Here is an 18,013-nt window from a genome sequence, read left to right on the forward strand (position 1 = left end):
TCACCCGGACACTTGTCACGGAGCCAAACATGGGCGTGAACACAGACGTCTGTGCAACAAAGCACACAGCAATATGATGTGCTGTTTGAACACGGTATTTAAGATGAATCTTACATCGTATTGGTGCAGCTCAGGCCGATTTTTTTTTTTATAACAAATACGCTTGTGCTGGCATTTGAGTGAACGTGTCGTGCCAGGCATCTCATGCTCAGACCTTGTGGTTGTAAAAGTGCCCATTGATGGAATAGCGGTTCCGCCGAATGCGCTGGCTGTCTCCCATAGAGCGGCGCAACGTATGTGGTCTTCCCAGGGAACTCACGTCGCTTTTCGTACGTGGCAGCCTCGGCTCCGTATCAACACTGACAACTTGAGGAAATAAGAGAAACGGCAGGTAACTTATTGTCATCTCTGGGGGCCATCTACTTTTTAAATAAGCAAGATTGATAGGGCGTTTGCTTCCTTCATTTCTCATACTCCTCTCAGCCAAACATTGTACTTCCTTCCTCTCCCATGATTTCTATTTCCACTCCTACTTTGTACTGCTACTACCTTCTCCACTCACACAATATATGCCTGTTGCCAGAGTTAAAAACAAGTACCTGTATGCTGGTGATTCAGACTGCATCCACCTTTTGGTTCCGTACCTGTTGACTCCTCTGGCACCATCCAGCACGCCATGCCTCTACCTCACACAGCACATGATCATCACAAGCAAAACTGAGAAAAGAAAGCAACCAATACTACTCAAAATTACCACAACTACCAAAAAACTATAAACGACGCAAAATTCCAATAGGTTATCAAAGATTTGCTCAGAACAATCCGAAGACTTTTTCACTTCATCAGCAAACTTCCGCTGTAACAAATATGGCCACTTTCTTGTGTACCAGAAGCAAATACCCGTTCAAAAGGCCAAAGAGCACAGTTTGCAATACCTGCGAGAGACTGCAGGAGTTATGGTCGCTGCTGATATTTGTTGGCTGTGAGTAGAGAGTTGCAACCTCTCGTAGTCATCCTGAGTTTGCAACCGAATGGGCCGGCGTAGTCCCCACGATATGTTGAGCAACCCCTCAATCAACAGTTGTCTTTCATCCTACAAAGGAGGTGTGGGAGGGGGAGAGGAATCAAGGAAGCTTAAAATTTACAGGAAGCATATTTAACTGTTCTCAACCCAATGATTTGCATTACAATTAACTCAACTAGATGTGTCACCCAGGCCCAAATTTATCAACAGAGCTTGCAGTCTCTGTGATTGACTCATTGCCAGGGTAAGCTTTTCAGTGTTCAGCGATGCAAGATGAGTCCAACTCATTTATTTTGCTGAAATTGGACGTTTACTCGAAACATGAGAACACAGTGTACAACTGCTTGCTGACTCATCGTTCTTATTAACTCATCCTTTAGGACAAACAAAGCCCTCAACTTGTTCTCTGATCAAGCATTTTGGCTAAAACTCATCGGAATAAAAATCAACTGCCATTAATCAAGAGCTGTTCACATTTTCAAACTGATTTCCAAAGGCCAATCAGCCGATGTTCATCACCACTCCACCTCTGATGTTTGGTCCAGTACTTTTCTGATGTGGAAGTCGAAGCCGTTAGCGGCAAGGTTATGGTTTCGTTATGTTATCTCATCAAAAAGTGAAGACGTAAAGAATGTGAAACCTTCTCATCACTGAGGAAAGTGACCAATTTTCCTCTTGAGCCATATGCTCGATCTTGCTGACCTCAATATATAGTTGGTTTGCATCCGTTACCATCCACCTATCCAGTTATCATACTTGTGCAGTAGACTTTGTAATGGCAGATTGAACGCGCAAATGTAGAGACATAAGCTGCATCACCGAATCAGAAAGGCCCTAATAAAGTTCAGTTGCTGTGTTTTTAATCCCATATAAAAAATTTTTTTTAATATTTTTTAATGTGCTGGGTTGAGGGAACAACATACTTCATATTTGCCAATTTCCATATTCACTTGTCCATTTTAACCAACTTGTTCATATATTACTTGCAGCAAAGTAAAGATCTGCATTCCTTCATTAAATAAGTTAATTCCCTTATCTTCAGCTCTCCATTCGAATGTCCCATTGCTGGTACGTGGAAGCCAGATAGGCCAATAGCAAGGCTAACATCTACGAATATCTTGCTTTATCTGCTTGGAAAGCCAATTTCCCTCTCTTGGTGGAGGGGGGGGGGGTTCACTCTGCAAGGCCTGAATTTGGTGCATATCGATCCTTGTAAGACTCAAACATCAGGTTCACTGGAACAGATAGCTCAGTCCTTACCCTATCCAAAACATCCTGATAGAAATTGTCTAGACCATCTCAGGACCATGCCCTCCATCCATCCTGATACTCATGAAGGAAGGGGTCTCAATACTCGCACCAAGGATGAGTGCATGAAGTCACTATTATGGTTGAAGTGACTGTTATGGTTGCATGAAGTGACACATACGTACCCAATTCTCATTCATCTTTCCTTTTATAGGATACTCCATTGGCAAGTGAGCATTCTTCCTGTGGAGGTGAAGAGTTCCCTGGTCAACTTGGCTTCTTTCGCAACTAGTCCTGAAGCTCGTCATGGACAGAATGGACAGTTGCTCGTCATGTTCCTATATGGAACAACGAACGGCAAAAATGCCATCTGATGTGTTCTCTTATCTACATATTTCAAATTTGCCTTAGTCTAGCGACCACCCATGTCGCCTACTGGCTTGTTGTTATGTTTGTGAGGTAGATGGAGGAATTTCATTGGAAAGATAGGCGTGTGTAGAGTAGCTTGGTCCGTGGACGTGAAGGAGACATCTCGATGTAAATTAAGTAGTTAAAATGTGAGCTTAAGTGTTATGTGTCACCACACAGGCGGGCGGTGCTGTGTTCAATTAGGTATTTTTTTAAAGATAAATTCCCCCAGTATGTGATTGCCCCCTGTGACCTTTTCCTACGCTTTTGCATTTCAAGACCGCGATAAAAGGGAGTACGTCCTTAAAACAACAACACCCAAGCTGCACGTCCAAGTAGGCAAGAAACCCCGCCTCCAGGGTTGACAACTAGCAAAGCACACCCCGGAGTAGAAGATTGATGGGTGTGACGTCAGAGAGGGGAGAGTTCGGTTCGGATCGCAGTTGGGACAAGAGGTTCGGAGCAAGACAGAAGCGAGAGAGACAGGATCGGAATTAGAAAGAGAAGGGCATTATGGCTGGCTTCCCCTCGGCACGGTGAAGAACACTGCATGATTCTTGTGTTCGTGTTGAGCTGAATTGGCTCGCGTGGTGGAGCAAGACACTGGCCTCGTGTTGTGCCATCGAGGAAAGAGATGGCGCGGATTTTAGCAGAGCAGCGGCGTCGGCAAGAGCGATCGGCGAAAGAGGTTGCACGGCGGTTTATGAGCCCTGGTGCTGAGTATCGCCACCCAAATTGCCTCCTGTACATTTCCCTGCCCAGAGAGCGGCTGGGTGCCATTTTGGGTGCATTTTCCCACGCAGTGATGAAGTTGTTTGTTGAACATCAAGCTCCAGAAACTCATCTCTGGGCACACAGCTAAGTGCTTGGATAAAGGAGGGATTTTTCTTGAATTATTCTGTCCCCTCGTCTGCATTAACGTTTGTGTGGAGGCGCCTCGAAATTAGATTTAGTTTACCTCACGTCCCGTTTTGATTATTACCCTTTGAATCATTACTATTGTAAATATTTGATTTATTTTCATTAAACCCCCATATTTATTTAAGTTGCTTGTGTTGTCTATTTGTCGTGGGTTCAAGATAAACCCTTGTGCTACCGTCTTGGTAAACGCCTCTGGTACGTACCCCGTCCGCCCTCCCTTCAGGCGCACACAATAATCTCCCGAGAATCTCGGCTGTTCCCCTCCAAAGGAGAAAACCGTTTGGCTATCCGTCCAGGGAGGGGCAAAACCCCCCTGGACACGACAATATTTTCAAAGTGCAAACCAGGCTTCAGATCACTATTGTATCCGCAAAATGGCCGTGCTTGTGCGTCTGTCTGGTGTGTGTTTGTGTATTTTTCTGGTCGTTTGTTTGTCCTGTCTTGTTGGACAACATTACAAGACATTGGGCATGGTGCTTTGCCTCTTGTGTGACAAAATCAACTGCACCAAACTGGACCAGTAAATGAGTATGTTGTAACTGGAGAGCACACTTACCAAAGTACAAACTTTATGAAGCAAGAGTTGTGTGTCAATCTTCACAGAAGAAGCATTTTATCTCCCTGCCTGATTTACTGGAGGATGACGTATTCCCAAGAATACACCTCTTACACCCATCCAAGCTGGCAGCATCTATATATATATATATATATATATATATATATATATATATATATATATATATATATATATATATATATATATATATATATATATATATATATATATATATCTCTCTCTCTCTCTCTCTCTCTCTCTCTCTCTCTCTCTCTCTCTCTCTCTCTCTCTCTCTCTCTCTCTCTCTCTCTCTCTCTCTCTCTCTCTCTCTCTCTCTCTCTCTCTCTCTCTCTCTTTCTCTCTCTCTCTCTCTCTCTCTCTCTCTCTCTCTTTTTCACCTTTGTGTTCTCTGGAGTTTGGATTATAATTGCAGTTCAACCTACATGCCTTATGGACATTAGCACTCCTCTTTATGAGCTTCTTCAAGACCATCCACTTTATTAAAAGGCAAACAGAAGTGACTAAAGTCTAAAGCTAATAAGGTTCCCTGCCAAAAAAGGAGTATAGCCACATTACGCAACCGATTTGGTGCCTCAGAAGTGAGATATTTAAAATTACGAGCAGAGCAACTGCCATGTGGGTGATCTTGTTCCAAGTGTGCAACACATTCTTCTGACACAGCCATTTATTTTGGCAGTGTATAAGCAAGAGATGGCTGCCTCGATTGTTCCCGAAAATAAAAAGAACCCGGGGTACCTACATGAACCAAAAACATGCCGACTGCCTATGTGCATCTATAACACATAGTAGTGTTATATAGCTTGGATAATTACAATTGCACTGGCCCAAAGGTTGACACCAGAGGCATGGAGCCGAAAGACTGAAGCCTTCGGCCTACATTTCCTGTCACCTTTATGAAGCCCGTGATGCCAAATAAGCTCCAATCTTTCTATCCTAACAGTCGCTGAGGGTGTTTTATACCAAACGGAAAACTTACAGGGAGGGCATGGTGATTGTGAATATGAAACTTCTGAAGATGTCTTAGGCATACCAAAATGGTGGACATATTATTTTTTTCAGGTTGCAATTGTGGGTGGCATCAGGCCAGCTGTCCAACGATTGGGTGAAGAATGGACATACATACATATATATACCTTTGCGGTTATGGCTCTTAAGAGTTAACGAATCTTTAGTATAACGAGTTATTTATTGAGTATAGGTTTCGTTAAGCATATCGTATTACATGTGAATAGATCTGCGTCGTTGCGTAAGTATGAGAAAGATGGTCTTCCCTTCCATAATGTGATTCTAATCCCTTGCAGCCCATCATGTTACAGGTTCCCTTTCCGCATCGGTCTTGTGCCTTAGGATTCCTCCTCACGTGAGAGCTGGCTCAAACCGGCTGTGATTTGGCACCCAAAAAACAGTGGAATAGAAATGAGGGTCAGGATCGTGGCACGCCACAAAAGCCCAGAGCCAATTGAAGGCAAACATACCATTTACCTGTCTCCCGATAATGTCGCCAATCTGGAGGAAAGCATCCAGGGGACTTATCATACCAGGGCCAATAGCAAGAGGGCAGCAACAACCATACACCCCTCGAGCCAGATGCCAATGAGGGTAGACATGATATGAAAATATGCGGATCAAGGACAAAGATCACTGAGTTACATGCTGGGGTGGGGGGGGGGGGGTGGAAGAGATTTTTATTTTTTAAAAGCCCCATAATCTTGCACTCTGTTGTCTCCTCTGGCATCCTGATTGCTTTTGGTGGCTCGTTGTCTCCCTGTGGTCGTGATGTTTGGCGTCTCGCTCTTGGCTTGTGGCAGCTCTTGGTGGTGCGCTGGTGTGCAGGTTCGTGAGCCCAGGGAGTCAGGGACACTTTGCTGTGCGAATGTTATGCCGAGTCATGCTGTGTGGGATGAGCTTGCGTGGACGAGGGAGGCGAGCATTGGAGCAGCCGTTCCATGTCAGTGCCCTGGGGGTCTCATTGGTATAGATAGACCTCATGGCTGCTGGTGTCTGGTACCACCCCAGAACATCAGCAAATAAAGAACAGAGTGCAAGGGTACCATTCACCACAGTCGTGGGAGATGTGCCACACCCTCCAGGAGCTGTGGGCTTGTCCATTGTGCAACCTCCCAGAGGGACGTGCCAGGCTCCCCAGAGCCTGTCACATCAGGTTAGGGTGGTCGTCCTGTCTTATCCCCAACCGTATATCTACCTCTATCTTTGTCGGATGAATGCGGTCCCTAATTATACCAGAGTTGACTGTACATACACGAATATTGCGTGGGTCACGAGTGTCACATCGGTGTAATGGGAAAGTGTTGTTGATGCTTGCTTGTATATGTGTGGTCGCAAATGGTGGCTAAGGGAGAATCTGTTTTATGTAGTGATTGGTGCGTAGATAAGACCGTGGTCATGTGACTTGGTGAGCTTGGCCAAAGATAAGATATGTCATGTGAATGCCACAATACTCGCTTGTAGCAAGAACCATAATGTGTATGGTAACACAACTCTGGACATTAGGGTGGTTCTTATTCCTCAACCTCGGATTTTCTAAGCTCCAACCCCCGGGATTCATTGGAATAGTCGAGAAAACTCTCCTGGTGAACCTTTTTTCCAATCGGACAACATTTACCCCTCCCTCATCGACCTTGAAGTTTTGTGCCATTTATTCCCAAAATGTTAGCTCATAACACACAACATACAGTATTTTATAAATGGTTACCTCATTACAGAGTTAAATGTATTAAACTATAACAAAAATCTTAAGCAAAATGTCCCACAAGGCTCCTAGGCCCGTCCGACTTAGTACTCCTGCTCGAGCTCCTGGAGGCACAGGGAAGACATTCCTCATAAACTTCATTCTCGCAAAGGTTCGTCCCAGTGTTCATGTTGTACAAACACACAGATCGATGTATCACATCAAAAGAGACGATTGGACATTACAGGAGCGTTTTAAAGTTCAGCACAGGTCGATACGTCGTCGTTCTCATGTCAGCCGCCCCGAGAAACTGAGGCTAAACTTCAAGGTCGATGAGGGAGAGGTAAATGTTATTGGAATTTGAAATAAAAACATCAGAAGAGTTTTCTCAACTATTCCAACAAATTCCAGGGGTTGGAGCTTAAAATAAATGAATTCGAAAATGTACCCCCTAACGAAGGACCACCCCACTGGATATGGGAGGTTCCTTGTCCTCCTCCCAAAAAAGCAGGAGATTCCTGGGATGAGAGTCTATCGTGGTCGCTTTGCGACTCATCGAGTTCGGAAGAGAGTCATACAGACTGACAGGGGACCATACACAGCATTAGTTGGTGGATGCTAAAGATCCCATGATGTCCTTCGACAAAAGTCGGTGAGCTATCGCCGGCACAAAGGAACAAATTCCAAACTACTGTTGGAAGGCAATGGCACACAACCAAATCAGAAGAATCTCAATCGGTTTGGCTTCCATCCTATACCATTTTAATCGAGACATGTTCAACCCTACTAACTCAACAAATATGGGGATCCGGAACCTTCGGTAACATAGTGGGGCAGATATGTGACAGAATTGTGCAATTTACAATAAAAGCATGAATGTTGGCACGATGTTAGACAAATTAAATAATCTTTTCAGAGTGGAAACTCGGCTTCAGATCACTATTGTGTTTGCAAAAATGGCCGTTCTTGTGCGTCCGTCTGGTGTGTGTATGTGTAATTTTCTGGTCGTTTGTTTGTCGTGCCTTGTTGTACAACATTACAAGACATTGGGCATGGTGCTTTGCCTCTTGTGCGCCAAAATCAACCGCACCAAGCTGGACCAGTAAATGAGTATGTTGTAACTGGAGAGCACACTTACCAAAGTGCGAACTTTATGAAGCAAGAGTTGTGTGTCAATCTTCACAGAAGAACCATTTTGTCTCACTGGCTGATTTATTGGAGGATGACTCATTCCCAAGAATACACCCGTTATACCTCTCCAAGCTGGCAGCATCCCCCTCTGGCAATTTTCACCTTTGTGCTCTCTGGAGTTTTGATTATTATTGCAGTTCAACCCACATGCCTTATAGACATTAGCACTCCTCTTTATGAGCTTCTTCAAGACCATCCGCTTTATTAAAAGGCAAACAGAAGTGACTAAAGTCTGAAACTAAGAAGGTTCCCTACCAAAAAAGGAGTATAGCCACTTTACTCAACCTCCTTCGTGCCTCAGACGTGAGATATTGAAGAGTACTGTACTATCACAGTACCCACCCCAACAGGTGATTTTGTTCCAAGTGTGCAACACCTTATTTTGACATATCCTCTCATTTGGACAGAGTATAAGCAATAGACCGCTGCCTCATTCACTCCCAAAAAGAAAATAACCCAGGGTACCTACATGAAGCAAAGACATGCCTACTACCTATGTGCATCTATAAAAATAAGACGATGTGTCCTGAAGCTCACCTGGATCAGGAACAACAGTCACTCAAACCCCCTGCAGACCCCTTTAAACCCTGATTTTTTTTAATGCTGTGAACAAACTTTGGTATATCATGAGTGATGAAGGTTGTGGTCAAATTTCATCGAAATTGTGTGTGTAGTTTCAGAGAAGAGAGAAAGTACCTATTTTGGGGGGGCTCAAATTCCCCGCAGACCACATTAGACCCTGATTTTTTTTATGCCATAAACAAACTTTGCTACATCAGGGATGATAAAGGTTGTGGTCAAATTTCATCAAAATTATGTGTGCAGTTTCGGAGAAGAGAGCAAATACCTAATTTTGGTGGGGGCAATCACCCCCTCCCCCCACCTCCGTAGACCCCTTTAATGAGCGCAGAGTTTTGATGCGGTCGAGACACTTTGGTATGTCATGGGTGATGAAGGTTGTGGTCAACTTTCATCGAAATCGTATGTGTAATTTTGGAGAAGAGAGCAAATACCTATTTGGGGGGGGGGGTCAAAAATACCCCTGTATACCCCCTCAATGAGTGCAGATTTTGATGCGGTCAATAAACCTTTGTTGGACATCAGATATGAAGCTTGTGGCCAAGTTTCACCAAAATTGTGTGTTTGGTTTAAGCAATAATGACTGAAATGTTTTCGGACTCCCTGACGACTGATTGACTCACCTACGGACAATGCTCGATTGTATAAGCTCACCTGACTGATGCCCAAGTGAGCCAATAATACATAGTGGTTATATATCTCGGATAATTCCAATTGCTATAGCCCATACGCTGACACCAGAGGCCTGGAGCCTAAAGTCTGACTACATGCAAACACTTCCTCCACTATATACAGTAGACTGTTAATTGGTTGTTGATGTTGGCCATTTTGAATTCCAAGACAGCTGCCGTTATTCGCTCAGTTTGGCTCGATTCCCTCTCTGAAAATGTCCATGTTGTCTATATCTAGCATCCTTTCAAATTTAATGCTTTCATCACAAAGTGCACGGTTGCTTCATATATCATGTGACATACAGTGCCTATAGAAAGTCTACACCCCCTTTTCAAAAATTTCACCTTTTGTTGCCTTACAGCTTGGAATTAAATTGTATCAAATCATACTTTTTCCATCTTTATTTACACATCAAAACCCACAACTTCCAAGTGAAAAACAAATTCTACATATTTCAGAAAATTAATTTAAAATACAAAACTAGAATATCTTGGTTGGATCAGTATCCACCCCCTCCTCCCCCATCCCCCTTATAATAGCAATTGTAAATTAGCTCAGGTGTAACCGATCATCTTCAAAATCACACACCAAGTTAATTGTCCTCCACCTGTGTTAAATTGTAGTGATTCTGATTATTTCAGAATAAAATCAGCGATTCCTGTAGGTTTCCTCTGCTGGGTAGTGCATTTCACAGCAAAGACTCAACCATGACCATCAAGGAGCTTTCAAAAGACCTCAGGGATAAAGTTTTGGAAAGACACAGATCAGGGGATTGGTATAAAAATATTTCAAAAGGCCGTGAATATCCCTTAGAACACAGTCAAGACAATCAAGAAGTGGAAGGTGTATGGTACCACCAAGACCCTGCCTAGATCAGGTCGTCCCTCAAAACTGGATGACCAAGCAAGGAGGAGACTGATCAGACAGGACCTCAAGAGGCCAGTGGCAACTTTGAAAGATCTACATGCCTTTATGACAAAGATTGGTCACTGTGTGCATGTGATAATATCCCAAGCACTCCACATGTCTGGCCTGTATGGGAGGGTGGCAAGAAGGAAGCCATTAATCGAAAAAACCCACCTTGAGTCAAGTTTGAGGTATGTAAAAAACTACACCAGAGATTCTGAAGCCATGTGGCAAAACGTTTTAAGGTCTGACGAAACTGAGATGGAACTTTTTGGCCTAAATGCAAAACGTTATGTTTTGCGCAAATCCAACACAGCACAAAGAACACCATATATGATGTGAAGCATTGTGTAGGCAGCATCATGTTATGAGGATGTTTCTCATCAGTAGGGACTGGGGCACCTGTCTGGATAGAAGGGAAAATTGATGGAGAAGGATGCAGAAAAATCCGAGAGGAAAACCTGCTGCCCTCTGCAAGAAAGCTGAAATTGGGACGGAAGTTCACCTTTTGGCATGACAATGACCTGAAGCACACAGCCAAAGCTACACTGGAGTGGCTAAGGAACAAAAAGATAAATGTCCTAGAGCGGCCCAGTCAGAGCCCTGAGCTAAATCCAATCGAAAATCTGTGGCACGACTTCAAGATTGCTGTCCATCAACGCTTCCCACGCAACTTGATTGGACTTGAATAGTTTTGTCCAGAAGAATGGGCAAATATTGCCCAATCAAGGTGTGCAAAGTTGGTAGAGACCTATCCTAACAGACTCACAGCTGTAATTGCTGTAAAAGGTGCTTCCACCAAGTATTAACTCAGGGGGGTGGACACTTATCCAAACAAGATATTCTAGTTTTGTATTTTTCATTAATCTTCTGAAATATGTAGAATTTGTTTTTCACTTGGAAGTTGTGGGTTATGATGTGTAAACTAGAATGGCACTCGGTAGAGCGCATACCTCTGCCACGTTATGCCTCATCTATGAGAACATATCGGGCCCAATACATTTTTGATATATCATGCTATACCTATATATCGTTTTTGGCCCTATCTCTCAATGATGAAGAATGACTTTAAAAATGAAATAAATCTCGTATCCAAATCCGGATTCGGATCGTCACCAAAATTGAATGAATTCTTCCTTATCACACACCCAACAAACATGTCCACCAAGTTTCATCCGAATCCGTTCACAACTTTTTGAAATATCATGGAATATATCGTTTTTGGCCCAATCTTTCAATGGTGAAGAATCAGTTTAAAAATTCTAGTAGTCGAATCCGGATCCAGATCTTCAACAAAATCTAATCAGTTCGTCCTTGTGACACACCCAACCTGGAGACAAAATTTCATCTGGATCCGTCCACAACTTTTTGAGTTATCCTGCACACAGACAAACAAACAAACAAACAATCTGGTAGGTGGCGATGGGTCGCCGAGCATGAAAACTATAAGATATAGAGCAAAATGGATGTCATATAGCAGATAGAGAATCACCTTAAGATTATGCATATCAGATCTCATCCAGTTCCATCTACTGATAACTACTCGGTATCCATTTGAATGAAAAGTACCGAAAATGCGGTTTGAAATCGGAAATCCCCAAAGTTCGAGGGGGTGCTGTGGGTGAAAAAATATCTAAATCGAAAATCCGGCTCGATCGTTTGTGCACAATGTATTCCAGACGATTAGTGTGAATTTTCATGACCATCCGACCATAACCCGAGGAGGAGTAGCATTTGGCGCGAAGGCACCTCCAGCTCTCGCATATTATCGGTTTTGCACTAATTGACCTTTGACCTCTGACCTAAGCGAAATTGGTCAATATGTCCTGAGGCAAAGTTGTAGTACTCTTTGAGTACCATGAACCTGCAAAGTTTCATTCGTATCGATGTACTCACCTGGTCGCTCGGGGGGCCTTCAATTTTTGCCAATTTTCGCGCATACCCTAATTGTTGGGGGCGCTGCGGGTAAAGTATTCCATATATCACAAAAACCGGAATATATTTGATATAGCATCACCTGTAGATCATTCGTGCCAAATTTCATAACCCTACCTGGGATAATGGCTTTTGGAATTGATTTCGTGTGAATGGTACCGATTTTGAAGGTTTTTCGGATGTTGATAGGGAACCAAAGCGTTCCGAGCAACCATCACAATTTCCAAAGCACTAGGTCATAAGATGTACCTACCACCCGAGTTTGGTCAAAATCCGCCCACGTTTACTACCAATTATGCTGATGACAAACGAACAAACATTCAAACAAACATCCAAACAAACAGACAGAATTACTGACAATAAGGGTCACCTATTTCGGCGACCCAACAGACAAATAAACAAGAAAATGACGTCGTGCAGAGCACGATACTTACAAAATCCATAAAACAAATTTGGCGTCAAAAATAATCGGTGGTTGAATTCAGTGACCTGAAATACAAATCCTCTTCAAATTTCAAGTCAATCGGATGAAAATTGAGGATTTTAGAAATCTCACCTTAGTTGTTGACCTTTAGCTAATGTTGACTTTTTGACTTTAAAAACAATAGACTTCTTCCTTATGACTCTACCATGTGGTGAAGTTGCATGAAGATCGGTTTAAAGTTGTGACCTGTCGGTGACAAACGAACAGACAGATAAACAGACAAGCAGACAGACAAACAGATAGACAGACAAACAAACAGACAATAACAAAAATCGACTCACCAATATACTTGAAAAATCTTCGATTTTGCAAGTAACAAACAGACAGGGAGAGGTGAACACATAATCACCTTCACCTTCGGTGGTGGAGGGTAATAAAGTTGTAAAAAGTCTCATTTAACGGAATTTAATTTGAGGCTACAAGGCAACAAAAGGTGAAAATTTTTTAAAAGGTGGTGTAAACTTTCTATCGGCACTGTATGTGCGCACAAATATGTTGATGGATTCTTCCTGGACATTTCTCATTCATTTCACGCTGTTTGACATCCAGCCCTGCTCACAAAGCTATCCATGCAACTGGCATCCAAGCTCCACTCTTCTACAAGCTGGCATATTTTCTCCATGGCTGCAAGCAGCATGGTTGACAGATTGAGTGAGACCTGCTACCTCACAGAGAACTTGCCTGTTAAGCTCTGGCTAGTTTCCGTTAAGCCAACTCAGCCAGTTGGCATGAAACCAGTTGAAGACCTCACAAGGAGGCAACACAGATGGGGGTTTACTAGTGAATACCAGTCGGCCTGTGTTCAATGTGTAGGCAACTTGTAAATAGCTGTAAATAAATAGTTTCTGAGCGCAACAAAACAAACAAACAAACAAACAAATTTTTTTCCAGACAATGACACAAAGCCAGATGTTTTCTCGGGAGAGTGGGATACAATGAATTGAGTGTTTTTAAAAAAAAACAAAAATATTAATAACATTGACCGTCAACAAGGCCATGAGGATTTTTAAGCAAAAAACCTGCCCTGATGGACATTATTTTTGGTGTTGTTGTTACTACTACGACTACCACCACCACTTATGGGGTCAACAGGAGAATATTTATTGGCCCAAGTCTTTCACAAACTGGCTGGCCAGACCTGACGTTTGACTGAAGGTGGTAGAAAGTTGCAATTGCTTCAGGGTGCCGGTGATGACTTGCCGACTCTTCATGCAAGATGCCGTGGGATCTGCTTTGATGTTTTTGCGCTCCTCGATATGGTGTTTCACACCCGAGTCTTTTGTGATTCGTGAAACACGCGATAACCATCACCACAATTCAGCAAGGGAACAAACAAGCACTTGGATAGAATATATCTCTCCTTTGGGATGATAATTGTGACGTCATATGTCACGTGATGTGGCAGCCATGTTGTAAAAAAGGAAAAACTTTGGACTTCTGTATCTCTGAAACCACTCCATGGAAAAAAAAAATGAAACTTGGCACATGTCAAGTACTCCACATGGGAAACAAGTGTTTTTTATGATGATGTCATAGGTGGCTTCGTTATGACGTCATAATTGCATACGTCAAGCGCTTTATCCCATCAGTATGAAATTTTTTGAGGGTCATCTCAAAAAGGAGTATAGAATATATATATATATATATATATATATATATATATATATATATATATATATATATATATATATATATATATATATATATATATATATATATATATAAAAAAGGAATTTTAACCCTAAATTGGACTGGGGGAAAAATTGATGATGTCATCAGTGACATTGCATTTTTTTTTTTTTTACATAAAAACCTTTCAAAATCCTCTCCAGAACAGTTTGACAGATCGAGGGGAAACTTCACCCACATGTTCCCCAAGCTTTGGGGATACCAGGATGTTCACGAATGAATTGGTCACATTGCCTGGCAGCCAAATTGGATTGAACGAAAATCTTTAAAAAAAAATTATTTCTCTTGAACCACTTCATCAATCGATGTGAAACGTCACAATTATATTCGAGTAGTCATGGGGAATATACGCTTTAAATTTCAACATGATCAGACGCATGGTCTGGCAGGCGGAATTATTTAATATTTTGAAACTGTGTTCAGGGATTTAAATGAAACTTTGTACAAGTATGTACAATGATGTAATAATGTGGGCAGAGGCATATCTGGTGACGTCACGACATCGAAGAGTGCCCTTCTGGTTTATTATTAATTCCACTTATTCTGAAGAGCATGCACAGTTTTATCCAGTATTTTGTGCATATATATTGAGTTTCGGATCTCTCTGTAATCCTCTTAGCATGAACAATAATAGATTTGTAAGAAACTGATGAAATTAAAATAAACCAATGTCACCCCCAGGGTGACCAGTATCTTGCCAAAATGTGAACATGAGTGACTTATTTATTCGATTAAAGTCACTCAAAAAATAAGGGTTTCGTCGACCTTGATGCTTGACCTTTTTGTGACCTTGACCTTTATATTTTTGTACGGTTAATGGTATCTCTCCAGGACCGTTGTACATGAAATATCAAGAGATTTTGATGAAAACTGAGGAAATAAAATTTTCATGAAAAATCCGCTTTTTCGTCATGACGTCATCAAATGACGTCATAGCGTCAAACTTTTGACAGGTCTGGAAAGCACTTATCAAGCGCTTTCATATGAGGTATTACTAGATATGGTATCTAAGATTTCAAAATTTGACCTTGGGGTCAAAAACTTTCGACCTCCAGCGCTAACCATGAAGGTCAAGGCCGATCGCCACCAAAAATTAATCAGCTGAGCGCCAGCCCATGTACTATATTCCCATGAAGTTTGAAGAAGATCCGATCAAAATTACTCAAAATAAGGGTTTCGTCGAGTCCCCTGATTTGCGACAAAGCGACCTTGACCTTTGACCTTGACCTTGAAAATTTTATGCGCTGAAAGGGACCTCTATAGGACTCTGATATGCGAAGTTACAAAAATTTCCAATGATAACTGTGCTCTGCAAAGTGATCGATACGTGATTACAGACAAACAAAAAAAACAAAAAAAACAAAAAAAAACATACAAACTGACTAACATATCTTGCAAAAACTTCGTTTTGGCAAGATAATGAAGTCAATTCTCTCATTGCACAAAGTTTATTTACAAGCTCCAAAGCAAGCTTTAAAATCATGATTCTTAATAGTTTCCATTTTACAGTTTCTTGGATCACCATTAAGCTTTTACATAATATTATTATTATTATTATTATTTAACAGACACCATTATTCCCAGTTCTTGTGGGGTTAGCCTGGGAAGTTTTTTGGCCCAAGTCTTTCACGAACCGACTGGCTAGGTCTGACGAATAAGTAGGCAGGGCACAAATTTGGAATTTGTTCAGAGTGCCGGTGATAGCTTGCCTACTCTTTGCGCAAGACACAGTGGGATTTTTAACATCCACAAACTAATGGCGGCAGACGAGACTCCCATTTAAGGTCCATCCGAGGGACGGCACACAAGTTGATGAATCATCTTGCCTGTAAAACACCGGGATGACAATTTATAGTTTGGTCAGGAATTGAGCCGAGGCGACACTGCTTCGAGGCGAGTGTGTGTACCTCTAGACCATCCTGTCAGCTCCATTAACCTTTTACATAAAAATACAATTTTGCAAAAAAAATCTTCACCTTGATAAGCAAAGATAACGTTGTTTAGCTAAATATTGAGTGGTTAAATGATGAGGATTTCAAGACATGGTCATTTCCTATAGTAAGACAGTATGACCCATCCTTATCTTCTTGGTCCACCCAAAAGCCACATGGAGCCTGGGTTCATCAGAACAATTGTATCGCACATGGCGACACAACGGAATTGAACAAACTGGGGTGACGTCGACACGTGCACAGTGAGCCTTACTTACACCGTTCTGTTTTCTTTGCGGTTCAATGTGAATAACCGATGGAATTCAGTTGGCATTCCACACTAGAACACAAAATGTAGCACGACGGGAAATGTCAACGTGTTTTCCAAACACACCGGATATGGAGATCACATCAGGGAAAAGATATTTTGTGCCACATTCAGACTTTGCAAAAAAAGGTGCAGCATTGTTCTAAAATTAATTCCATACTATTTACAGGGCATCGAGAACTTTCAAACTTCCTGGGCAAGGAAATACACTGGGCAGGTTGCCATTGCCTTTCCAGCAGTAATAGACCGGGCAGGAATTTGTGATTTGTCCTCCACTCCTTCCCAATGCTCCCATTCTTCCTCCAGGTATGTTCTCGCTCTTCCATGAGACTCGACCTTGGATACCAAAAAACCCCCAAAAACATCAATGTCCATCCGTGGGACAGTGCACCTTGTGATGCAACGCCTTGCCTGTGAAACACCGGAGCGACAGTTTGAAGTTACGCCTGGAATCGAACCACCCCGAGCTCTCCTACCAACAGCAACATTGCTGTATCGATGAACTTGTAATCGTTACACAGTGCAAGGAATAACAATTTATGACTTCAGAATGAAACAAATGTCCTATTGTACGAACCACCATAACATTCCATCATCAAGTCCTAATGCCAAATAGTCTGGCAATCGGTTCGTGCACACATTTTTCCACTTGGAATCGTATGTCCGAAAACCAGTTCAAACAGGATTGAGGGACAGTTTCGGAAGACAAGCAGCCTGTCTGAAGATCATTGGGCATTTGAAATAACAATGGTGGCACATTTTTCAGGCAACATGACAGAAAACGTTAGACCTGGCAAAATAAATAAATAAAAGCTTTTCAAAAGATCGCCATAGATGACAGATAATACATTGCATATGCATTTCCAAATGAACCGATGGCTAATGGTGCAACAAATCCAGGTTCAAACTAGAAAGCATATGAAAATGCAAAGCCTGTCCTTGTCTGGTTTGTATTCAGACATCTTCTTCTGTATGCTAAACATGACAAAAATAGCTTAAAAAAAAAATTGGCGATTTTAGGCGACCTTGACATTTTGACCTCGAAAGCAACAGGCTTCAGCGACCAAATATGCAAACCCTGCTCAAATTTCAAGTCAATCGGATTAAAATTGACGATTCTATGCAACCTTGACCTTTGAACTTTTGATATTAAAAAAAAAAATTGACTTCAAGCTTTTGATTGATGAACCAATTCAGTGGCACAATTTGCAAATTCTTAAAATTTCAAGTCAATCAGATGAAAATTGACGACTTTATGCAACTTTGATCTTCAAAAAATAAAAACAAAACAATCGGCTTCAAGCTTTTGATTGGTGAACATGCCTGGTGTTGGCTTCATGGTTAGGTGGTGGGCTTGGGATCCTGGGATCCTGAGTTCAAACCCCACTCTCTGTTGAATTAATACCAGGTGGGGTTGACTCTGCTGTCATC

At 42.0% G+C, this 18,013-nt stretch overlaps 1 protein-coding gene across 5 annotated transcripts in view; it reads right to left on the reverse strand.

The window, feature by feature from the left end:
- The window catches only part of RASSF4 (Ras association domain family member 4), a 65,578-nt gene that overhangs the window by 25,585 nt on the left and 21,980 nt on the right, over nucleotides 1-18,013 (reverse strand). For all 5 annotated transcript variants that reach the window (XM_085882565.1, XM_085882564.1, XM_085882563.1 and 2 more), the window contains 4 exons: nucleotides 936-1,093; nucleotides 600-682; nucleotides 215-366; nucleotides 1-49 (listed from right to left, as the gene is read on the reverse strand). The exon at nucleotides 1-49 is cut by the window's left edge and continues 53 nt beyond it. In XM_085882565.1, the coding sequence (XP_085738691.1) occupies nucleotides 1-49; nucleotides 215-366; nucleotides 600-682; nucleotides 936-1,093 (442 nt within the window). The remainder of the gene's footprint in view (nucleotides 50-214; nucleotides 367-599; nucleotides 683-935; nucleotides 1,094-18,013) is intronic.

This window comes from Eptatretus burgeri, chromosome 5 (genome assembly GCF_056783735.1).
Source record: "Eptatretus burgeri isolate ZD-2024b chromosome 5, Ebu_testis_v1, whole genome shotgun sequence".
In the NCBI taxonomy this organism is placed as follows: domain Eukaryota; kingdom Metazoa; phylum Chordata; class Myxini; order Myxiniformes; family Myxinidae; genus Eptatretus; species Eptatretus burgeri.